Source organism: Anabrus simplex, chromosome 4 (genome assembly GCF_040414725.1).
Source record: "Anabrus simplex isolate iqAnaSimp1 chromosome 4, ASM4041472v1, whole genome shotgun sequence".
In the NCBI taxonomy this organism is placed as follows: Eukaryota; Metazoa; Arthropoda; class Insecta; order Orthoptera; family Tettigoniidae; genus Anabrus; species Anabrus simplex.
The window spans coordinates 428492363-428519263 of NC_090268.1; the positions used below are offsets into that span (position 1 = coordinate 428492363).

Below are 26901 nucleotides of genomic sequence, written 5' to 3' on the forward strand. Positions count from 1 at the left end.
TCATTCACGTTTACCTAGTAATTAGACACAGACATGTTTCAAGGGTGAGTTCATTGACATGCTTCTGACCTCTACTGTAGGCCTCCGGTAGCGTAGATTGTCATTCTGTGTACGGGAGGGGATAAACACATGGTCCTGCAGAATCCAGTATTTTAGTCATGGTTGGTAGAGAAGAATTTGATGCAACACGGAGATAGGCTGGTTTAGAAATTTTAAGAATATTACGTAAAAAAGAAAGATTATGAAATGTGCAGCGACTTTGCCAGCGAAGTCACCCGAGCAGCGTGTATGACGGTCTGACAACTTGGGGATTGTAGTTAGGATGTAAAGGAGAGAGCACATAAGTCCCTGGGAAGAAAACAACTAGAGTATGGTTCCAATGAGTGGAACCCTACGAGAACTGGAAAAATCCAAAGAAAGGCACCTCGATCTTTTCCGTGAGATTTCCGACAACAGAGTAGCGTTACGAAAACATTGATAAGTTTGGGCGCGGAAGACATGGGAGAAAGGAGACGATCTGGATGGATGGATGGATGGATGGATGGATGGATGGATGGATGGATGGATGGATGGACGGACGTGCTATTTTACCGGAATGTTTATTATGATTCAATACTGATTGTTAATGTGAAATTTGCAAAGTTAGCTGAATTATTGTAATGAATGAAAAGGATTCTAAAAATTTCAAAAACCATTCAATTAAATATTAAAAGAAGAACATGGACTATTGGCACACTACAGCACTGTCACGGAATATTTTCTAGCATGCTTATTTCGAAGAATGTCAAATATTTTCTTTGTTATTTCACAGACTGAACAAAGGCTTGATGGACTGGTTTCTAAAAACTGCAAGGATCATTTGCAGAGGATATAAAGTGTCTTCTTTATTCACCGTAATAAGTGCGGAAAGACTAATATTGTATCTTGGTGGTAAAATAATTTTTTTTATTGAATACATATTCCTCAGTACACGTTTTCTGAAAATTCTTATATCATCAGATCATTGTGCAGTTACAGCATTTGTTCGCAGATTACATCCTTTCTTGCATCACATGCTTCGTTGGACGTACCTCTACGGAATGATGAATTCAGTATCACACAATTGTCTTGATCGTTTGGATACTCTGGTATCCAACCGAAGAAGTCCGTTGAGTTCATCTTCTGACCTGTAAATGGAAGTATAAATTGTTACCGTACTGTAAGGTAGCGGTGAAATTTTTCATAATTACTGTGCATGAAAGGATGGTGAGTTCCGTATAGCTGTAGCTATAAAGTGATTAAAGCATCACGGCATGGCGGAAGGAAAAGAAAAAGGAAACTACAGGAACTCATTCACTGTTTGATTTATAATATATGAATTCTGTTTCTAACACTAAGGCTGTAAAATTACATAAATTTTCACTATCTGTGGAAGCCATTTAGTTGTCTCATCGAGCGACTGTGAAAGGAATTTACGAATGTGAATTTTTCTTTCATTCTGATTCCGAAATTCCACCAATGGGAGACCATAAGGAGACGACGGGACCCCGCTGAATCTGGAAAATATTCCACTTACATGAGCCACATTTTCTATTTTAGTTCCTTAATCTAACATGACTAAGGAACTGCTGCTCTCTACAGAATGAAATTGTGTAACCCTAGGTATGTTTTCTAATTCCAGCATAGCATTCCTCTTTCTTCAGTCGATATATTCCTCATACTGCGAATAGAATTCAATGAGTTATGGAGATGAGTAAAGTCGTGTTACCGAGGTAATACGCTAACTGTCAAAAAGAGATAATGTAGTAACAATAGTTGGAGGAAAGAAGACAGAATAAGCAACAAACATTTGATGAACATTCTTCTTGCTGACTGTTTAGAGCCAAGAGAGGTGAATTCTAAGGAAAGACTATGAAACACCATTGTGGAGGGTAAGATACATGAAGGACAAGGATGGTATAGAATTTAATGTCCTGGAACTCAGAGGTGCAGAAGAATAGAAATAAGTAGCCTTGGATTAAGAAAGGAAATTTACGGGAAGCGCTTGGGTAATCAGAGAGAGATCTTCGGATAAAACTAGCTTCTTTAAATGAAATACGTAGTAGAGACATTAAGTTCGTGGACTGGTGTGGAGAGTTTAAAAAGCAGGATGTTGTCGTGACAGTCCTTCTCTAGTCCCTGCAAGGGGCAGTTGCATGCATAAAGCATAAATAGAACCACAGTCTCTGTTGTGAAGGGTAGTCGAAAGTCAGCGGCGGAACTTGAAAATGTAGTTTGAGCTACGGATACATTTTAAGTTCTGCTAAAATATTAGGCAAAACCGCTAGGAAAACGTTTGAGATGATCAAGTTGAAATCACCCAGATCACCACGATAGGAAAAAGACGGGAAAAGACTGGTCAAAGGAGTATGTGATTCTCGAACTGTTAGTGCCAGACCAAGGACTTATCGACTGCAGTAAGTACACACGTGTATACTGTGTTGCCTACCTGTATGTGCCAATCCAACAAGTTATTGAGTGTGAACCATGCTGCCTACACAGTAGGAGCCAGTACACGAACTTATTGACTGTAGTATTATATTATCACACTGGGAATTCCTTCGATTATTTCTAGAGTTAGGGGATATTTAACAAAATTCACTATTTTGTCCAACTAAATTATGGTCACTGTCAACGAAAATGTCTTAAGGTGTTACTAACATTTGAAGAGAATGACTTGAAAATCCTTTCAAAGTAATGTTCTCGACTCTGAAGGATGCTATTCACAGTATAGCATTGTACTTTTCTCGTATTGATATTTTTTTTGCTAGTGGCTTTACGTTGCACCGGCACAGATAGGTCTTACGGCGACAATGGGATAGGAAAAGCGTAGGAGTTGGAAGGAAACGGCCGTGGCCTTAATTAAGGTACAGCTCCCAAATTTTCCTGGTGTGAAAATGGGAAACCACGGAAAACCATAATCAGGGCTGGCGACACTGGGATTCGAACCCACTATCTCCCGGTTGCAAGCTCACAGTCGCGCGCCCCTAACCGCACGGCCAACTCGCCCGGTCGTATTGCCTACAACCCATCCTCCCTCTTGATACTATCTTCCTTCTCTTTCACCGAGAGTCGATATTTGAAAGTTAAGACTATGCTAAGCACAATTACTTATCTTCCTTCGCATGTCCCGGTAAAGGTCAGCTGTACAGTGTGGGGCATGGTGACCAGTGGTTCATTACAGTCTATGAATTGGTGATACAAACTCCAACACGCCGGAAAGGAAATCAGGGTCGTATATTAAATAATTGACTAACTAATAAATACATGAGTAAGTGAATAAATAAATAAATCTATAAATAAATAAATAGCTATTGTCAGAGAATATCGAATGCAAGTTCTCAATTTGGATGAGATAGCAGTGAAAACCGGCCTGCAGATATCGTTTGAAAAGACCAATTTCATGACCAACATTAATAATAGAATTTAATGCAGCCAATGGCGAAGAAATAAATACAATATCGTACATTGCTCCTTCGCTACAAAATGATGTCAACGACGTTGCTCTTTCCGTACACTCTCGAAGATGGTACCGATCGCAATGTTTCTTGCACAATTTGCAAGTACAGTCATTAGTAGGGTCGTGATGTCTTGTCGCATATTTTGTGATGGAATCCATGTACAGCGAATCGCGTCATGATATGTCGCAGGTCGTAATTTCGACGTTGCCAATTTTGAGTCACCATAGCATCCGTGATGTAAAACGTGCTCCATATTTCTTTCTTCTTGTCCTGTACTTCTTTTAAGGCACTCTGATACACAGGTGTAGAATTTAATAATATCCATTCTCGAAGATCCTCTATAAAGAACCTTTCTCTCACCAGCTCATATGGGCCGATGACCTCGATGTTAGGCCCCTTTAAACAACAAGCTTTAAACAACAAGCACCAGCTCATATACCAACCGTGAGGGGGTAAATTTAGATACGCTGAGTACTCTTTTTAGATACATTGCCTTGATCTTTTCCAATTCCAGAAGATTGCTGTTAGAAAGATGGTCCCATATTAGATGTAATCCGTAACTCACAATATGCGAGATCTTCACTCTAAATAGCTTTATCGTTGTATCCACAGAGAGGTTCCTTATGTCTGAAATGTCGTGCATTGCTATTATAGCAGTTGCGACCTTGTCCTTGATGTGAAGTGTGTATGTGGTTCCTGTAGTCTGTAGCGTCATTCCGAAGTATTTAAAGGATGCGACCGTCGTTAATCTTTCGTTCCTATAATAAATTGTGTCATGTGATGGAATTCTTCCCCCTCTTCTGAATGTCATAACATTCATAACTACTGTCTTATTCGCATTCAGCTGTAGGTAGTTTCTGCCGACCCATTCCACTAATATATTGAAGGCTGCTTGCAGATCTGCATGAGATAATGACGCAATCGCCATGTCATCCGCGTAAACATATATTTTTACATTACTGGAATTTACTGTTGTTAATGCGTCCATGGTCGCTATGTTAAACAGGATCGGACTCAGTGGGTCCCCCTGAAGCACTCCAGTCGTTTGCTCTATTGGAATAGATTTTGTCAGATTGTCATCAATCTGTACGTAGTTTTCTGCGAGTATGTTTCGTATCAGAACTATGAGATATGTATCACTTTCCAAGACATGCTCCAGTCTTTCCAACAGTAACATTCTATTGATTGAGTCAAAGGCCTTTGAAAAGTCTATGAAAGCTACATGTAATTTTCCTTTTGGGTTTCTCGTCGTTCCCTGTATGTCATCTTGTAGACACTTAACTGCTTGTAGAGTAGATCTTCCCTTGAGAAAACCAAATTGCTCCTCGGGTATTTTACAGTCCACGAGGTCAGTCAATCTATTTGCGATAAGCTTTGTCAGTATCTTGACCAGAATGCATTCTAAAGCGATACCCCGATAAGTATCGGGGTCTCCAGTATTTCCTTTCTCCTTGCAAAACATTTTTAGAGTGGCGTAACTCCATCTGTCAGGGATGGTTCCTCGTATAGAGCAATGATTCATGATGGCTGTCCAAACCGCGTTGAGCACTGTTAAGGTTTGTTTAAGATGTTCATTGAAAATATTATCTGGACCACAAGCCTTTCCATCTTTACTCTGCAGAATGGCCGCTTCTACTTCGTCCTCTGTGAACAGCTGGATATTTAAATCTGTTTCATTAGTATTTCTCCTAATCGGTCGGGAGTCCCTTGCTTGCAGTACCTTGCCAAAATGTGATGTCCTTGTTTCCATTGCCATGTGCCTCGGAAATTTCGGTTGCAGAGCCTTATATGGGTTTTCTCCTGCCTTTCCTACCAATTGGATTTCCATTTGACGCTGATACGCTTCCTTAACTATCTTCTTGTTAAATCTCCTTAATGTCGAATAATTTTGTACGTTTGTGTCAGTTTTTGTACGAGTCACTGCATCAATGGCATTTCTTCTTGCCTCATAGCAAGTAGCATTAAACCATGGTTTAGCTCTGCGTTTATGTGATATTGCTAATTCCTTTGAATTTTCTAACAATTTTTCCATTCTACGCATTACTTCGTTCAAATCTCCATGTTGTATTATGTTTAGTAGATCCGGTGCTTTTGCTACTTCCTCTACTAGACGGTCACTATTAATCGTTCAGGGATTTTTCTTTCGTTGTGGTTGGAAGTCTACATTGTTTCTTACGTCCGTGATGAAAGTCGTCTCGACTGGTAAGTGCTTTCTGATAATTACATCTTGAAGTACTATATGTTTGATGAAGTGAGGTCCCTTTATGTTTAAAAAGACAAGATCTATTGTACTGCTCCCATTATGTGAGAAGTATGTGTGTTTGTCTGGATCATTGAGAAGGGATAAACCCTCTGCTTCCAGAAAATCTAGTATGAGTTTTGTCTTTGTGGACTCACGATCTATCCTGCAGTTCATATCACCGGCTAGTATGAGAGACTCGTTCTTATTTATATTAAGGAAGGCGGTGCTTCACTCCTCTATAATAGTCCTGTCGTGGGTGTCTGGTGGAAAGTAGACCCCCATTGTGGTGCACTGTGCAGTTTTAACAACCAATACATTGTCTGTTTTATAAGTCAGTTCAAAAGGGCGATATACTTGGGCACATGTGTTGGCGACGCAAGGATTATTGGGGCGCCCAAAGGGAGGAATAACGTGCCTTATGAACCCAAGTATGACCAACATTAAAGAAGCTCCAAAATACTTAATGACAACAAAGGACAATAAGATAAATAAAGTTGTTAAATTCAAGTCCCTTGCTGAGATACTTCAGCCTAACGGGCTCGATAAAAAAGGAAACTCTAAGAGAGCCATAAAAGCACATACAACAAGAGAGCGATTTCTATTAGAACTAAACTATTACACCATCCCGTATGCCTGTATGTTTCATAATTCTTAGGATTGACAACCAGAAACAAACGTTGTTATATCTAGAAAGAAAGAAAGATTTTAAGAAAAACTCTTGGATCAAAAAGATGTGCCGACAGATACCGATTGCGCACTAACAAAGATGTATATTAAACGTGCAGCAGGATTTAAGATACAATACGCAAACGAAGTGTTAAATTCGATGGAAATATTTCAAGAATGCCCAACGGCAGACTGACTAAGACTTTTTTAACTATTTGAACAAGCCCAATAGGAAAGGCAACTCTGGTGACAAATTGCTTGTTACCACCAAGAAGGACGTGCAAGGAATGAACATCATGGATCAAGACATCCACAGCAGAGCCACTTCCAGGAACAAGATACATAAATAAAAATTGTGTTCCTTACATACATCTCAGCGTTCAGTCTGCAAGCTTCTATGAAATAAACAAACATCTCCACAATATCTGTAACTAACTCTGCGGCCTCAATTTAATTCTACACCTCCTATTACTAAATCATTTAAAACTGAAAATTTACATCATCAATTTAGTGTCCCTCTTCTACCCTCAACCTCCCTGATCGAGCCCATTACTCTCCTTCTCCATTCGCCTCAGATCACCCAATCCTAAAGCCGCATTATGCGTACAACCCCGTCTATCGACTTTATTCCTAACGTGGCTTTCATCTCCTTATTTAGAGCCCCAACCTGAGTGGCTTAGACTGTTACGTCCTTTCTGAGTCCTAGTTGGTAGGTTCGTTCCTGGCTCAGTCCGGTGGTATTTGAATGTGCTGAAATATGACACCCCAGCGTCGTTAGATTTACCAGCATGAAAAAGAACTCCTGTGAGACAAAATTCCTGCAACTCGGCATCTCAGTAAACCGTAAAAGTAGTTAGTGGGGGCGTATAGTTCCCGTATTTCCTCCTGATTCATACAGAATTCTTCCAGTTAGATCATTATCGCTGGAGAAATATATATATATATATATAACACGAAAATAAACATGCTGTGAAGAAAACTAGTCTAAGTCTTACCGGTACTTCTACTGGACTGAACATGTGAACACCCCTACACCACATCGCGGACAGCCAGCAACCTCTTACAGGCCACCAATCACCCGGCTAACATTCACCCTAGCCTGCCCCTCTCCACTCCTGACTACCGAATCCAGTAGCAAAGGAGGCTATCATATAAAATTCTTGCCAGTTCAAGTCTCTGTACCTACCTCATAAATTCCAGTTGAATTGACGCTCACCGGCCTTACGGATCGCCACTAAGAGCTGGTTTACATTCGCTCTTCACGTTCGTCCCCTTGTATCTTCCAATGCTCCTACAATCTTTTCAGATAGGTATTTCTACTGTCTAAATATCTACTGTCTAAAATCGTGTGGAAGAAGAACCATTAGCATTAAATGAATCGCTGATTCCAGAAACAACACTTGTCCACAAATTGTCGATTTTGAGTTAAGGGTGTGGCACTGTTCTGTGAGGATAGCTCTATCGGTTGGTAAAGTGAAATGGCACTTGTTCCGCAATCGATATCGGAGTTTTGCACCAGCATAATTTACAAAGTGAGCACAGAAAGAGCAATTGTCGTGGAGAAGTGTTGTTTCTATACTCAGTGTTGGTAGAAGTTAAATAAGTGAGAAAGAGCTCTCGCACTGATTCTCCTGCGGCGAAGAGAGTAAACCGCATTTAGCTCATTATCGTGCAACATGTCTTCTAATGAATCAATGCGAGATTGCTGGACATTAAAACGAAAGGAGGGAGTGAGGAATGTGGAATGTCAACACGAGAAGATTAAAAGGTTATGTACTAAAGGGCAGGAGCACGAGAACTTCAGTGGGAAAATAGTGCTGAAGAAACAAATTGGTGATGATTGCAAGTAGGTAACTCTAACCATTATACATTTTATGTACACTTTTGCGTTGATTAGTAATAAGAAAAATGCTGGCATTGCTAGTTCACATAGAATATTTTTCTCACTTTTCAGATGTTCTCGACGGGTCATTTAAGAAAATTAATGAAAACACAAGGATAGAGATCTTCGCTCATTTTTATGAAATGCGCTCACAACTGTTATCTCCAAGGACTGATTACTGTCGAAGGTATTGAAAGAAGACGTTCGCTAAAAGGAGAAAATGATTTTAATAACTGGCTTAGATAGCGAAATTTCAGGTATTCTGTGAATTGTAATACCGGAAAAGTGGCGTGACGAACATGAGATTAGCAAACTACCCGCACTCGGCAAGACACCTACCGTTCAGGCAGTGCGAAAAGTGGTTGAGAAATAAATGCTATTGTTGAACATATTTACTATTACCCTCAAAAAGTAACCCATTGTGGCTATCGAGAACGTCATTATTTGTACGAACAGCATAATGTGAAAGCTATGTGTGAACATTTTCAAGTGAAATATGACGACATAGCTGAAAAATACGAGTATTTTATGAAAAAATTCAGCGAGAGATTTTCACTCTGTTTCGGGCACCTGCGCCAAATGTGAAGAACTGTTAACTAAAACGAAAAATACAATGCTTAGTGACACAGTGAAACGGGTAGCTGCTGCAGAACTCGTCGTGCACAAGAGACGGGCAGCTAAGATTTATTTTCGCATTAGTGAAATTATAGAGAAATGCATTGATAATGAGGAATTATCAGGAATTGCTATTGACTTCATGCAAAATCTATGCCTACCAACCATACTAGTTCAAGTTCGTCAACGTACTGTGAATTTCTTTAATATACACTACCTGAAGACGGTGATTCAAAATTCTACGTTTACCATGAAGGAACAGTAAAAAAACGATTGTGTTGTGTTCATTATTATTAGATTTCATGACAAACAATATCCCAAAAAGCATTAAATATTTGCATGTCTTTTCAGATGGTTGCACACGGCAAAATAGGAATCATACCGTCGTAAGGTTTTTCCTGGCTTTGGCATCCTCAGAGCAATTCTTCACTATTAATCGTTTTTCTGTTAGTGGACATTCATTTTTACCCTATGATATGGAATACGCGGTAGTGAAGAGAAGAATTCGCTCACTCGATAGAGTGTACCATATCAAGCAATTTGTTGAAATGATTGCAAACGCAACTTCAAACTTTAATAAGTTCCAAGTGAAGGTAATTTCACTAAGCGATATTCTTTCACTCAAAAACTGGTGGCCTAGATTTTACGAAAAGAATATCCTCCATTCGTGGAGTCCCAGTAGTAAGGTGTCCAGGGATCAGAAGTAGTCATTTGTGGTGTCCAAATTCTTTGAATATGAATACAGAAGTAACACTTCTGGTACTGTGATTGGAAAGGTATTTATCCAAAGTACTGTCATGCACACTTTCCATCCTGGTATTTACTGTAACTCTTCAGTTCCATTTCCCGCAGGAAAAGCATGTAACACATGTGTGCCACTAAGTTCGGGACAAATTTCTAACATCAACGAATTAGAATTGTACATTCCAGATAATTTTCAGGCATTTTACACCACACTCTACAATTGGCCAAATGTTGAACGCGGAGATAGGGACCGTGAGTAGATCAAATGATTGCAGCACAGGGGTCTCTTCCCGCATTGCGCTCACTTGTTTCTCTCCCTGCCCGCCTTCTGCGTGACGTCATGTGGTATGAGACAGCGGTCACCCGTCCTGCTGAAACGGATTACCACTACAGTCTAAAATGGTCATAACTTCTGAACCATTCATGCAAATAATGTCCTGACAAGGTTATTGTAATCCTTATAAAATACTGGAGGAGGTCAAATAATTTATTTTGATGTGAAACTCGAGGATAATATCGAAATATTTATTTAATTTTAAGGAGCTACATTTTTTTCCGCGGACTGTAGCATAAAATCGCTTCTAGAGGGCAGCCGGTTGGAAATAGGTTTGTGCCATCTGGGACTTTTTTGTAGAGGATCCTATGCTCTACATTTCGTACACTTACACTTGGGGTCTATCGTTGATGGTTCACGCAGCGTAAGCCAAGAAAGCAAGTGACCGACCGACCGATATTTTTATCTCTTTCTACGTATTTACTGTATATCGGATCACAGATATATAGTAATTTTATAGTGGTACATTACGTGAACAGTGTCCGTGTTGTCAGTATCTGAAGTAGAACCACTGTACTGATTAAAATGCAGTCAACATATTATGGAAACGTGTGTGGCGCTATAAATTGTCGGCACGTAAAAGAACTCCCGTGGGACAAAATTACGGCACCTCGAGTCTCAGAAAACCGTAAATGTTAGTGAGACGTAACACAAATAACATTATTATTATTTCGCATACTATAAAGACAACAACGACAACAACCATCATAGCCAGTTAGTTTGCTACTGTGATGGCATAACAATACTTCCTCGTCGGCAATGCTTGCTTATTGAAACACTTTGTAATAAACTCTTGAATATCTCCATTATTACAGCTCGTACGGTAAAAAGGTGTCAGATATAAATGACTGAATGAAAATCATATTTTCTATAATTATTGTTATGTGCTAATAGCCGGGCTGAGTAGCAACTCAAATGGTAGATCGCTGGCCTTCTTAGCCCAACTTGCCAGGTTCGATCCTGTTTCAGTCCGGTGGTGAAGGTGCTCAAAAACATAGTTAGTCGGACATAAAATCCAATAACATTAACATAATTATGTGCTAATAACTTATATTTCTGAATATATTTCGAAGGTCGTGAAATAATACAGTATCCGTGATCCGATATACAGTAAATACGAAGAAAGAGACAAAAATGTCGTGCGAGAAGAGACCTGTTACTTGATCTCGGTTATTTCGAAAGGGGGCCTCACACATCCCAGTCATGAGTGGTTAAAAAATATAGCCCAGTTCGAAATTTCATTTGGTGTGTTTCACGGTAAGACTGTATTCAGATGCAAAAAAGTGAAAACTCTTACTTCTATTATTAAGTCAAAATTTCCAGTATTCCATGACAAAATAAATTGTCTCTACGTAAGGACCAGGACATTTATTAGGATATGGCATTTTAATGCAAAGAGTAAGGAGCTAGCACTGAGAAAATATGCCAATAAGAAGGCTAAGCTTTGGGCTGGTTCATCAAGTAATTAAGTCTCCTGACACGTACGTTTTAATAATTTAATATAATCCCATAAGGATGTCGATATGATGCATATTTTCCTATGCCATTTAATCTAAATATTTACTTCATCAGGAAATAAATTAATTATTTTGAGTTGCATGGCAATATTTTATTTCTTATCGTATTATATGTCATGTATTTGATAGTTGATGTTCTACCTGCTCAGCATGTGACGAAATTTAACGCATTTTCACGTTTTTAAATCTATTGGAAGTGCCGTTACTTATCGAATCGGACTAAACCAGACTATTATTTGATGAAAGATTGAGAAGATGTTTCACAGGCACGAGAATTCACAGGCTTTCTGTACTGCGACTATGTTCCTTACTCGCTATCGTTCACACCGCGTGACGTCAGAGCGCTCCAGCCAATGGAAGCTTCAACCGCCGGAGTAGCTTACCTTATATTCTAGTTACCTTGTGATTGCAGCGTAATGTAAAACAATGCGAGGACAGATTTAGTTTAAAATATGACTGCGCAACTTCATAAAGTTCATAAAATTAAAAGTTAAAAATTGAAAAATTTGCGGATAATATGCGTACTATGTTTCTGCTATTGTGCATTATTCAATAATATAATACCATATTAGACCAATATTAAAGCCACATTAATAAGTGAATGATTTCTGTATTAAAGTTGGTACAACGCTGGTCCAAGTCAGAGTCCCCACCAATTGAACTCGAACTACGAGCCGTGCGCTAGCGCACAGCTGGCTGAGCAGCAGGCAGAGTGCGACGTGGAACGTGTGACGTCACATCCCACCTTATATTGTCACAGTTGGATTACGTCAGCCGGTAGAACATTCGAAACTTTCCATTCTAATAACTTTTTGGGTCAAGATAAAATTAAGAGCAAAGCATTACCGTGTTAATCAATTTTATTTCCCCATTTTCACCTAGATGGAAGAGAATCCGACCAGAAACAAGGGAAATATTCAACAGGATATGATGACTTAAATTCCCACGATTCTTGTATAAAAGGAGGGCCAGTTAGCAGGTCAAAGTCAGTCATGTACCAGAGTCGAGACAGGATGGTCGGCTTGACCCGTTACGTAGATCAACCCCCCAAAAAACTACGATAACGGCAGTAAAATAAGGTCAAAACAAACTAACAGGTACTAAAGAGCTAGTTCGTCAAGAAAATAATAAACAGGAAGCGTAAACAGACACTCTCAAACATCACCAAAACCAACCAGAAGGAGACTTACCTTAATAGATGGAAGAGTGTATCTTAAAAACCCGCGGAAAGAAAAGCAGGAACCTGGTATCGAATTGCTATCTTTCTAAAAGAATAACACCAATCCTTTCGTAAAAATTGTAAATAGAATTTATTAAATAAATAAAATGATTGAAAATGGTAACAGAAAACGTCCACGTAGGAAAATAGAAAATTAAACAGTTAAAATTAAATTAGGTTATAACACCCAAAGAAAATTAACGTGATTAATTGTGGTCGACCACCGCACAAGAAAATGAATTAATCCTAACTTAAATTAATGGCATGGCGGCCCCATGATACTAGAGAAAATAGGATAATTAAAATAATATTTGTTTATAACAATTCTATTTTTTGAAGATAAAACGACTTTAACCACCGAGTTCTATCCAAGGGCAGGGATAACCAGGAGTCCAGGTAGAATAATCACGACAACACTTCACACAGGAGGTAAATAAAACAGAAAATAAATTTTGAAAATCACAAACGCGAGCAAGAAATTAAATAATGGCAAGGAGAAATCATTCAATTAAATAGAAACGTCACACAAGATAGTAAGTCCAGGGGAAATCAGAAAAAACCATCATCCACCATCAGATTATTTATAATCAACAATCACCATCATCAACCGTTGTCATAGTAACCCACGAACGCCATGAACAACGCAAAACCAAAGGTAACCACGGAAACAGAAGCCCGGAAAAGGAAAGAGAAAAGCATATTTTGGTCGAAAGGATCAAGAAAGAAAAGAAAAGTATTAAAACAAGACCGGGGAAATGAAATAAAACTACAGTTTCCTTGGTTAGAACTAAGTGGTTCGAAACTCAACCTAGTTGGGGTGAACTGAAAACCAGTATAAGAAATAGTACTCTAGCATCTACCTTTCTTTTAACAATTTAGATCATAATTTACTTTCACCCCACAACAATATCACACGATTTTAAAAACACATACAGCACGTGATCAAACCATGTGCACTACAATAACAACTAACCCGAAAGGTTTTTTTTGAAAAGCAGATCATTAAAATTTAGCCGAGAATGACCAGTCCAACGCAATAAGGATTTAGACACACGACACCTAGCCATATAGTTTTTCTTTGTTTTGTTTCATGGATGCCGCAGCGCCATTTTGTACTCACGTATGAATGCAGATTAAATTAAATAAATAATCCATACAGTTTGTGGACGTTCCCATGATGAATACACACAACACAAATCCTGAGGGGTAGAAGGCGAACCCTCTCACGTGTAATATTTATCCGTTCTCCATCTCACAGGCTGGAAAGTGCTCTTGCACGAGACACCAAGTACACACACGATGCCTCTTCTTCAATTAACAATCGCTTAATGGCTGCTCGCCCTGAGCAACGAATAGCCTCCGGTACTAGGGAGCTCTAATTGGTTAGGAGGCGGAGCATCGTAGTACGAGGACTCCGAGTAGAGGTCAGCACATACAACGTTCATTTCTTTCCTTAAGTTCGATCGAATAATATGAGCGCTATCCCCAGAGAAGTTGTGAACTAAATAAAACCTGAAGAAATAAGGAACAGAATGGAAGATAATTCAAGGAAAACTTAGAGTTAGTATGATACAAATTTCCATGCCGTTTAGGCCACATCTAAAACGTTTGGAGGAGGAGAAGTAAAATAATGACATCTCGATGTCAGGCTGGTGGCATTATCCGTCGCAAAAATTACGGTTTCGCCGAATATCAAGTGTTTGATGAAGTTCTTCGTACTGTGCCAGGAATGCCCACGGCCTGGCACATTGAATTCTTAATTCGTAATTTATTTGCGAAATGAAGATGCTAGCACATGAAGTCAGCGTGCAAAGCGAATGTTCTAGACGCAGCTGCAAGCTATGTGAGTGTGAGAGAGAGCGCTACGTCGCAGCAAGCCGGATGACGTAATCTCCACGTGCTGGAACATTTTATATATCTGCTAAACCCTTTTAGCTACGACATACTGGAGCATTGCAAGTGAATGTAGGATGTTAAAAGGTTTGTTTTTTTCACCTATTCAATACATATATACAATACAATATATATACATTCCACGGAACAATATCATTTTGTCTCACCGGCATTTCACACCGATGTCTCCACATCACAATCGATGCTACTGAAGTCAACTAAAAGAATAAGCAGAAGTTTCAACCCACAACATTTTTCCTAATTAGCAATTACCCACTTTAACTGTCACCATTGTTGTCGTTCAAACGCACGGATTACCCATGAATCTCCAGCCACACTGACCAGTCTCCGTCCCGATCTCGGCGCTTCAAATGGAAAACTTTCAGCTTGATGCCTATATAACCTCATTTGGCTATAAAAATTTCCCCTACCCCCGGTGATTTTTAACTAAAATAATCTGCTCTACATATTTCTGAAATGTCAATGCTAATTCTTTCTTCCAACCTCTAAAACATCAGGACGCACTTGGTACTAAAATTTTTTATCCTTGCGCACCAGCTGCTCTTGTGTAAATATGTATATAATTGTAAATTCTCAACTTTCAATTAGATAATGTAATTACTATATAGTTACCAATCATTAACATTAGTTTTTATTACAAACATTTACGCTGAATGTTAAATGTAAATATTTTTAAAAAACTTTATCTCAACTGTTCAATTGAACTATGTAAATACTGTATAGTTACCAACCTTTGACATCAATTTTTGGTTACTAACATTGATGCCAAACACTACACCTTTTCTCCCTTAATTGTTTTATTGTAAATATTTTTTAAACTTTTTATTTTCATATGATTGCGTCAACTGTTTCTCCAGAGCACCACTGCAGAACTCTACTTTGTTATTTTTAGGCATTGGTGCTGACTTTTCATCTAAACCTACATGTTCAACCATCACTTTTGTGAAAATTTTTCCCATACTTAATTTTTATATGTTGTTAATAATATGTATTAATTTGTACATGTCTACTACCAACCAGTTACCTGATTTTTTACCTTGAGGTGATATTTTGACTGATGATGCCCTCAATGAAGGGCGAAACATGTCTCAAGTGGAATCTACAATAAATTCCTAATTTATAAAATTTATATGTATTGAATAGGTGAAAAAAACAAACCTTTTAACATCCTACATACTGGAGCATACCATCGTGAAGCCCTATTTTAAAAGTAAACTGGCCAAAGTTTCAAGAAAATCGACCTACAGATTTCCAAGATATTAAGATGTAAAGGAAACATATCTTATTCCCGAGAAGCAGAGAGCCAGCTTCGCTTCGAGTATATAAGAGCCTCAACAAGTTGCAATCTACAACTTGACTATGACGGGTTGTACGGTCACCGCGTGCAGGTGTCGAACCTGAAACTCTGTCGCGTTACACGAAGTTAGTCGTCGAACTTATAAAGTTTCTGCAGCGCTACGAACTTGGAAATATCCGGCGTGTATTAAGACGGTAACTTATAAAATTTCTGCAGTACTACGGACTTAGAAAAATCCGGCGTGTATTAAGTTGTACCGGTGCTCTATTATTCTCGGTAACTTGTAAAATTTCGGCAGTGGTAGGGACTTAGAAAATATCCGGCATGTAATATTTACGATAATTTATAAAATTTCTGCAGTGCTACGGACTTGGAAAATTCCAGCGTGTCCTAAGTCGAACTCTAATGTTTTCGGTGACTTCTCCGAACTAAGTAAAATTTCAACGTGTGCAAGAACGAGTGTTCGACATTGGATAGTGACTTATCAGAACTTAGAATATTTCGAGAACTCGGAACTTAGTAATTGTCGTAGCCGAGTGGGGACAATTCTCCCAAATATTACTTATATTTGAACAGTGATACCAAATAACTTAGTAAACCATAAGGACAGTTCATGGCATTTCCATAAAATATTAACCAAAGTGAAGTAAAATAATACTTAATATCCCCTTAATATTTATGTTAGTAATAACTGAAACAGTTAAATACATCTTGCGTGTGTAGGGCATGGACTGAACTAACACTCGACATTCCGATAAGCTTTGAACTTATGCTTTCATTTCGAACCTAGTACAACATGTTCTGAATACCAGAAACATTATTCTCTTGTGTAAATAGTCTGAATTATATGACCAGTGTTTTCAAAAATTCGTATTACTTAAGAAGTGTGACTGCTTAAAAACTGTGGAAACTTCGAAATGTGATGTGTGTTTCAAAATCATAGATGTTTCAGACTGTGATTTAATTCATTCAAAAGCCATAATTATATCTAAGTATGATTGTTGCTTTGAAGTTACGTAATAGACTGTGATTCAAAGTGCAATTCTGGGTACTATTTACCAGTGACTTGCTAGTTTTCACTTAACCACATAGTGCTATTTTTTAACACTCGCAATCAATCGTCAATTGAACTTTCTCGTGTGCCTTCACTATTAAGTGACACCAGAAATCTTGACCGAGTGTTTAATCCCCATATTAACTTAACACCTGACTCGACGTGGGATATGGTACGTGATACAGCGAGGGAAATGAAACGTGGTACAACGTGGGATGTGGTACGTGGTACAACGTGGTGCTGACATCAATGGAGTTCCAGATGCTGTTCGTAGAACCGCATTCACCAGTTCCAGCGTCATAAACATTTAGGTGATATGAGTGCATTTAGCATTAGATTTTCAAACTATTAAAGGCAGTGATTATTTGAAACCATTCACAACACTAGACATTTGCGAACTTCCTGAACAAGCACTTTATTATTTTCAGGTCATTCTTTTCAAGTGCTACTGTAACTACAAGTGTTACAAGTGCCGATTTACTTTCAAGTGACAATTAATTTCAAGTTATAATTAATTTAATGTGATAATTTAAACAGACTTTAGGTGCTTTAAAGTAATTTCATCTTAAAGTCATTCAAATAATATTGTGAAGTGAATAACTTAGAAAAGACTGCAGACATTACCAGTGGACGATTTAAAAAGACTGTAGGCCTTACATGAGAATAATCTATAAAGACTACAAGTGTTTTTCCAGATGATTTTAGAGACACATGAAACGATATTTAGTTCACGAATTTCATGAAGAAAATTTCATTTTTCAGTTTCAATTTCTTGCATGAATTTTCAGAACTCAAATTTTGATTGACGTATTCAAGAATAAACATGACAGAAGATATTTACAATTAATTTCTCAGTTTCAATGCAAGATTGTAAGTAAGTTAATGCGCCCACTCATTTTAATTAATTTTAATTTTGCAAAATAACATCTATTATTTCGCTCTGCGAACTACTTTCTCTGTACCGGCTCCTAAGAATCGATCACTACCTGAGACCTTTCTCATGCTCCTTATCCCAACAACTTTTCCTGGTACATTACTTAGAAAACTTTAACTCCACGGTAACATGAACCGGACATATAAATTTTCAGTGTTGTCAATTCGCGAATGATAAAAATTTTCTACGTGAACTTGAACAGTGTAATTTAACTTGGATTGATTTCCAAATGACAAATCATTTCTTTTAATCAAGTTATGTGTTTCTGGGACTTGTATTATTTTCTACCCAATGTTTACGTTTCAAAGTGATTGAAATATTTCGCTAAGCGACTTAGTGCTTACATTTCAAATTGATCATAATATTTCTTCGAATGATAGACTTCGAAGAGTGCATTAAAATCTAAGTTTTCATCGAGTGGTTGAAATATTTTGACAAAGTATAACATTTTAGTTGAGATTAGGATTTCTCTAGTGATAGACGATTGAGATAGTACTTTGAATGCTTCACTGAACTTGTATTTTAGCGAAGTGGAGATTATCTCATATACTTCCAAGACATCCCATAGGTTCCTAGCTACGAACAGTATATTTGAACTTGCTGTAAACAGTATTTAATATTCGTGCAGTCGAACCAAGGACAGCCTATAAACAGACTTAACTCCATTTGTGTTACGATATAATTTGTGATTAACTAAAGTGAACGAGACTAATTTCACTGGATGAATGTTTTCGTTTTTGAAGTGATCACCTTCAAAATTGTAAGAATTTCAGTAAACTTATGAACAGTCACCGAGTGACAAAACTTTATTTTACCAAGTATCGCGTTATTTGTGTTACTTCCTAAGTCGATTCCAGTGACATTCGACAGTGCAAAATTATACAACTATACAATTTTCTGAGTGGATATTCTGTGTTACGAATTCGATTCTATTTGACATTGGACTCAGTATACTAATATTTCCAGAAGCAATGTGTAGTTGCGTGTTCAATTGTAGTGATGCTCTACTGTATTCAACTTCTTTCAAGTGCTTAATTTCAGAACGCGAGTCAGATTATATTAATATTATTGAAATTGTTCACGTTTGTGGATTACTGTAGTCACGTCCTAGTTCGTGAACCATGGGCAACGGCTGACTGGCCTAGTAAGTGGTCCTGAGAGTCGGATACCAGTTGCTATGGAATGGGAGTGGGCATCTCGGACATATTCTGAGTCATGGCCCTCCTTGTGCTCAGGCGGCTAGGACTATACAATTCACCGGTGGTCCATAACCCGTTAGAGGAGAGATCCTCACTTGGACTATGTGCTCGTAGGGTAGCATCCAGCTTCATTAATTTACCGAGCTCAGAACATTTTAAGCAAGCCTCGGACCTATGGGAGTAACGGAGTCCCACTCCCTTTTGACAGGCGAGAGACTCCTTGGAAACAACTTGAAGAACGAAATGGAATTCGATGGGGAGCTATCAATATTAATGGGGCTTATGGAAAAAAAAGAAAGTAGAACTGGCTGATTCAGCAAAGAGGGTGCATCTGGGTGTGCTAGGAGTAAGTGAAATTCGGGTAAGGGGAGATAACGAGGAAGAGATAGGAGATTATAAAGTGTACTTGACGGGTGTTAGAAAGGGAAGGGCAGAGTCTGGGATAGGTCTATATCAGGAATACCATTGCACGCAACATAGTCTCTGTTAGGCACGCAAAATGAGCAAATGATGTGGGTAGATTTGTCAGTTGGAGGAATTAGGACTAGAATTGTCTCCGTGTGTTCACCACGTGAGGGTACAGATTAGGATGAAGTTGACAAGTTTTATGACGCATTGAGTGACATCGTGGTGAGGGTCAACATCAAGGATAGAATAGTGCTAATGGGCAATTTCAATGTGAGAGTTGGGAATAGAACTGAAGGATACGAAAGGGTGATTGGTAAATGTGTGGAAGATATGGAAGCTAATGGGAATGAGAAGCGTTTTCTGGACGTCTGTGCTAGTATTGGTTCAGCTATTACGAATACATTCTTCAAGCATAAGGCTATTCACCGCTATACATGGGAGGCTAGGGGTACCAGATCCATAATAGACTATATCTTAACAGACTTCGAATTCAGGAAATCTGTTAGGAATGTACGAGTTTTCCGCGGATTTTTCGATGATACAGACCACTATCTGATCTGTAGTGAACTAAGTATCTCTAGGCCTAGGGTAAAGTGAAATCTGTCTGCAAACGAATAAGGATAGAAAATATCCAGGACGAAGAAATTAGACAGAAGTACATGGATATGATTAGTGAGAAGTTTCAAACAATAGACAGTAAGCAGGTTCAGAATATAGAAAGTGAATGGGTGGCATACAAGGATGCCGTAGTAGAAACAGCAAGGGAATGCCTAGGAACAACTGTGTGTAAAGATGGGAAAAGGTGAACATCTTGGTGGAATGATGAAGTGAGAGCAGCTAGTAAACGTAAAAAGATGGCTTATCAGAAACGGCTCCAAACAAGGGCCGAGGCAGACAGGTATTTGTACGTAGATGAAAGAAACAGAGCGAAACAAATAGTTGTTGAATCCAAAAAGAAGTCATGGGAAGATTTTGGTAACAACCTGGAAAGGCTAGGTCAAGCAGCAGGGAAACCTTTCTGGACAGTAATAAAGAATCTTAGGAAGTTGGATGAAAACAAGTGTGGTTTCAGACCACAGAAAGGCTGTCAGGATCAGATTTTCAGTATGCGCCAGGTAACTGAAAAATGCTACGAGAGGAGTAGACAGTTTTGTTTATGTTTCGTAGATCCAGAGAAAGCATATGACAGGGTACCGACGGAAAAGATGTTCGCCATACTGGGGGACTATGGAATTAAAGGTAGATTATAAAAATCAAAGGCATTTATGTTGACAATTTGCCTTCAGTGAGAATTGATGGTAAAATGAGTTCTTGGTTCAGGGTACTTACAGGGGTTAGACAAGGCTGTAATCTTTCACCTTTGCTGTTCGTAGTTTACATGGATCATCTGCTGAAAGGTATAAAATGGCAGGGAGGAATTCAGTTAGGTGGAAATGTAGTAAGCAGTCCGGCCTATGCTGACGACTTTGTCTTAATGGAAGATTGCGCCGAAAGCCTGCAGTCCAATATCTTGGAACTTGAAAATAGGTGCAATGAGTATGGTATGAAAATTAGCCTCTCGAAGACTAAATTGATGTCAGTGGGTAAGAAAATCAACAGAATTGAATGTCAGATTGGTGATACAAAGCTAGAACAGATCGATAATTTCAAGTATTTAGGTTGTGTGTTCTCCCAGGATGGTAATATAGTAAGTGAGATTGAATCAAGGTGTCGTGAAGCTAATGCAGTGAGCTCACAGTTGCGATCAACAGTATTCTGTAAGAAGGAAGTGAGCTCCCAAACGAAACTACCTTTACATCGGTCTGTTTTCAGGCCAACTTTGCTTTACGGGAGCGAAAGCTGGGTGGACTCAGAATATCTTAGTCATACGTTAGAAGTAACAGACATGAAAGTAGCAAGAATGATTGCTAGTACGAACAGGTGGGTACAATGGCAGGATGGTACTCGGAATGAGGAGGTAAAGGCTAATTTAGGAATGAACTCGATGGATGAAGCTGTACGCATAAACCGGCTTCGGTGGTGGGGTCATGTGAGGTGAATGGAGGAGGATAGGCTACCTAGGAGGATAATGGACGCTGCTATGGCGGGTAAGAGAAGTAGAGGTAGACGAAGACGACGATGGTTAGACTCGGTTTCTAACGATTTAAAGATAAGAGGCATTGAACTAAATCAGGCCACAACACTAGTTGCAAATCGAGGATTGTGGCGACGTTTAGTAAATTTACAGAGGCTTGCAGACTGAACGCTGAAAGGCATACCAGTCCTTAATGATAATGTATGTATGTGTGTATTAACATTAATTAATTCTTGGAGTGCACGATCTGTAAGTTTTGCAAACAATTCTGAGGCCGATTCTATAATCATTTTCAACTGTGCGGAAGCTGTTTGTATAACTCAAACACGTTCAGAGCAACAAGTGCGGAGTATATAAGCTTGACCAACACTCATATCACGTGAACTTCCAGACCATCCAGAATTTCTAGAATATCTAGACCATCCAGAATTTCTAGAACTTCCAGATCATCCAGACCGTCCAGATCTAAATCGCAAGGCGTCCCACGGTCGAACGAGAACCGCAGCCGGACCACAACGCATTTTGCCAGCCCAGGGCGAAGATAAGGCATATCCAGTATATCTTCTTCACAGAACATTTTTTGTTAATAAATTTATCAGCTCTCTTTGAATTCCATTATACTTATTTCAAGTAAACCTCTCCCACTCTGTAACACTCCAGGTAAGCACACGCCTTGCGTTTGTCTTATGCCCATCTAGCCACCAAGTGCAGAATTTACGGTTGCAATATATTTCAGAAATTACACTTGTCCTGACATTTCAACATAAAAAGATACTCCCCTTTGTGCAAGGTCCCTGTTATAGAACACAAGTACCGTTGATTGCGACTGTGAGATCACAGCATTAGCTTTGCTGCAACTTTATTGAATTTCGCTTAAGGGGAGTACGTACCTCAATTTTTGCAAAAATTTGCGAATTTAATTTTAATGCATTTTAATATTTTTTGGTATGTGTACAATAGAGCACCATTTTTTATTTCAGTGAAATCGCGTTACAAGTGCCCATAATTTGGATATTGCATGGCCCCTCTCATTTACAAATGCCACGCCCTCCTCTGACTGTAGGCTGGGTTTTACTTCTTGATAACTTTCAAGTTCTGGGAAATAAAAGTCCATTAGTGAACCGCATAGACTATGTTGGAGCTTCTCATCAGTCGAAATCTTGTGAAGAAAAGTTGCCCACAGCAACAGAAATATCCAAAATAGCACAAACGGCATCATTACCGAAACTTGCCCAAGATTAGACAGAAAGAGAGAACAAACTAACATGAAGTTTTCCAAGAATTATACCGTATGATGTACAGATAATATCTAGGATCTGAATACGTTTAGTCCATCCTCATAATTTCTTACAGATAATCACTTTAATCCAACTTCAAGTTATAGCAATATTAGGCTAGATTTTTGTTCAAGGTTTTTATGTTAGCATATTATTTCGGGTTACTGAGTTGCTTGTCGTAGTTCTTGGTGCACGTATAATAAAGACAAGGAAACCTACAAACACCATGGACTTCCAGGAGGAGTGATGCTTCTGATTAAACCCATTTATAAGGATCTTGCCCATCCCACGAGTCTTTTAACAGTGTTATTTGGAGCCGTGTACCGGTACCTAAAAATATTTTTGTTGGACATAAAACCTTAAAATTAGGAGTACATGATGCTGTTTTATCATTTAATATGGGAAACTTAGGCAGAATTAAAGTTCTAGAACAGCTGGAGATCCAACCAGTGTGGAATTCGCTCAGTGCGCTTCAAGCTTTTGATGTTCGTCGGACCGAAATGGAGGATAAAAAAATGTTCATAGTGGAAAACAAGATAAGGAAGTCAATGAGAGCAATGAAAAGGAGTCTGGAGGACAAGTAGGATGAGGAATATGCAGCAGGAGGGTTCTAGACTACATCTCAAGTAAGATTTATGTCAGCTAAACTTTAAAGTTAATTTTCTCTGCTTTTGTTTTTTTCTTTATATAGGTACGCTCAGTCGAAAAACTATAAAAGGTAGAAATCTGAAATAATTATCAGTGATACTTCCATACCTTCTCTCTGAAAAGCTACCAGGTAATTTTAAATATGTTAATATATGAGACCAGAAAAAAATATTATTACTCAAATTTTTCATGAACATTTTCTACATTTGGAAAAAAATCCTAAAACGTAACCATACCATCTAATCCTAAAACTAAGGACAGCAATGTAAAGAACAACGTTCCTACAATAACACTATAAAGATTCAAATCTGTAGGACAAAGGACCTTTTACCTGAGCGTACGTAAAATGGAGAAATTACCATTGACAGCATAGGCAGTACGTACTCCCCTTAATGTGCTATCTTCTGGGAGGAAAACATCATCAGATACTTACACATAGTCCAAGTGAGACACATTTCTCTAAAAGGTTAGAGACCACGGTGGATTGAACAGTCCTAGCAGCCTGAGCAGACGAGCGGGCCATGACTCAGAATATATCTGAGATGCTCACTTCCATTTCGTGGCAACTTGTATCCAGACCCTGAGGACCACTTCCTAGGACACTCAGCCGTTGCCTGCGGTGACAACAATAACCCACACCAGGCACTACGAAATATAGTTTCCACTAGGCACGCAAATGAGCGAAGGATGTAAGTAGATACAAATGTTGGAGGAATTAGGAAGAAAATTGTCTCAGTGAATTCACCATGTGGGGGTGAAGACAAGGAGAAAATTGGCAAGTTTTATGAAGTATTGCGTGACTCCGTATATAGGGCCAAGTGCAAGAATAGGTTAGCGCTAATGGGCGGTTTCAATACGAGAGTTAGATATAGAATTCAAGGTTACGAAAAGGTGATGGGTAAATATGGAGAAAATTGGGAAGTTCATCGGTATGGAAATTATTTACTGGACTTCTGTGCTAGTAATGGAATAGCAGTCACGAATTATTCTTCCAGAACAAGGCTATTCACTGATACAGATTGTAAGGTAGGGACACAAGATATTTAATGGAATATGTGTAAACCGACTTATATTTATGTTAGGAATGTGCGGATTTTTCGCAGATTTTTTAGGATAAAGACCACCCTGTGATCTGTAGTGAACTAAGTATCTCTAGGCCTAGGATATAGAAAAATTCATCTGTCTGCGGATGAATAAGTATAGAAGATTTCCAAGATGAGGAATTAGACAGAAGTACATGGATGGGATTAGTGAACACCTTCAAACGTTAGACAGGCATCATGTTCAGGATATAGAAGGAGAATGGGTGGCATACAATGATGCTGTAGTAGAAATATCAAGGGAATGCCGGGGAACAGCTGAGTATAAAGATGCAACAGAGGTAAGAATTAGGTGGAATGATGAATGATGAGGGAAGCTTGTCAAGGTAGAAGTAAGGGTTATCAGAAATGGCTACAAACACATATTAAGTTAATAGCATAAACTACAATTTTTCCTCGTAATCACCCCTTACCCAATTCCTAGCACATCCGTATGCATCCCCGCCTTTTTTGGCTCAGCCAGTTCTACCTTCTTACTTCGATAAACCGCAGTGATATTGATAGATCTCCATTGAATTCAATTTCCCTTGCTAATTTGTTTTCTAGGACTCCAATGTGTATCAAATGGAAGTGGTACTCCATCAGACTCTTTAATCAGAGGCTTGCTTAAAACGTTACGAACGTGCTCAGCAAAACTTCTGTGAAGTTGGATGCTACCCTCCTTACACATAGATCCAGAGGGGATCCCTTCTCTAAGTGATAAGGACCGATAGTACGTTTTACCGTCCATTCCACCTGAGCGCAATGTCTGTCTGTCCCGCCACGACTGAGAGTATGTCCGCTTATTCCATAGCAACTGGTATCCCGTCTCTTGGACGACCTACTAGGCCATTCAGACGTCGTTCCTGGTTAATGACCAGCACGTGATTAGAATAATCCATGAACTGCGTAAATTAAAAAATTACACCATACAATCTGTATGCAATAGCATATGATACTGTCAACCATCAAATATATCTAGACAAAGTCTAAAATCTGACGAAAGATAATGGTTTAACTAGAATCACTGTTACGATTCTACGGATCCGAAATTTTTTCTTCGACTTTCAAGGACAGCGTAGCCGTTCTAGAATACAGAAAATGGTCTACCCCAAGGAAGTGTATTGGCTCCGTTATTTTAATATTTAGACGAATGATAATCCAGTATTTTTAAAAACCAGAAGCTTCCTGTATGCTGATGACCTCGCCCCGGCCAAGCAGAGTTTCAAATAGTTGAAACAAATGTTTAATGCCCTTGAATTCTTGTCAAGCTATTACAGTGAAAACTAGTTAAAACCTAACCCTACAAAAACTCAGCTGTGTGCTTTCCACCTGAAGCACAAGGAAGCTCATCGTGGACTCAAAATAATATGGTCTGGTATCAAATTACAGAACTGAAATTCTCCAAATATCTGGGCGTATCCCTTGAGAGAACTCTCACATTTAAGAAGCACTGCATGAATTGCAAACTCAAAGTGTCGGCAAGGAATAACCTACTTATTAAATTGGCTGGTTTACAGTAGAATAGTCAACTGCAAACCCTCCGTACATAAGCAATGGTACTTTGTTATTCCGTCGGAGAAAACGCATGTCCTGTTTGGTATTCATCATCCCATGCGAGACAGGTGGATGTGGCCCTCAATTAGACATGTAGCCTAGTGACTGGCTGCTTAAAGTCTACGCCAGATGACAAATTCTATTGTCTTAGAGGGATTGCTCCACCTTGGATTCGAGGGAAAGTACCTGCAGGGACTATAGTGGATCAACAAAGTACTCAACCCCTGCATGGCCATACACCTCCAGTCAAGATACTGAAGTCATGAACGTCTGAGGAACTAACGGGATTATGTATCACTGCAAGATTACAGCTTTGTTAAACCAAGGTCCCGTCATACCAGGACAGATGACAGTTGCAGAACGTTTGCCAAATGCATGTCATGAGGAGTTCTTGAAGAGACTGAGGACGGGAGTGGGCATATCCGAAGTCAACCAACATCAAGTGTGACTGTGCAGCGCATGCTTCAGTGTTCACTGTGCCCATCTTCCTGCACTAAAGAATATCTTTTTCATGCAACATGGTGTGCACCTGATGTTGCTAGTTTCTGGTCGAGATTGGTGTGAAGTTCTTTGATATTTATCTGCGTTTTAGTTTGTTATGTACAGTAGTTGAGTATACATAATTGAACTGTGTAAATGATATTTCTGATACGATAGCAATAATAATAATAATAATAATAATAATAATAATAATAATAATAATAATAATAACAATTACCAACTACAGTCCATTGAGAATAGGAACGAAATCCAAGGGGATCG

At 38.8% G+C, this 26901-nt stretch overlaps 1 protein-coding gene across 1 annotated transcript in view; it reads right to left on the bottom strand.

Annotated features, from left to right (window-relative positions):
* Positions 1 to 901: 901 nt before the first annotated feature.
* Positions 902 to 26901, bottom strand: part of LOC137500508 (uncharacterized) — an 89262-nt gene continuing 63262 nt past the window's right edge. Inside the window, exon 5 of the mRNA XM_068227431.1 lies at positions 902 to 1166. Coding sequence (XP_068083532.1) covers positions 1012 to 1166 — 155 coding nt within the window. The 3' untranslated portion in view covers positions 902 to 1011. The remainder of the gene's footprint in view (positions 1167 to 26901) is intronic.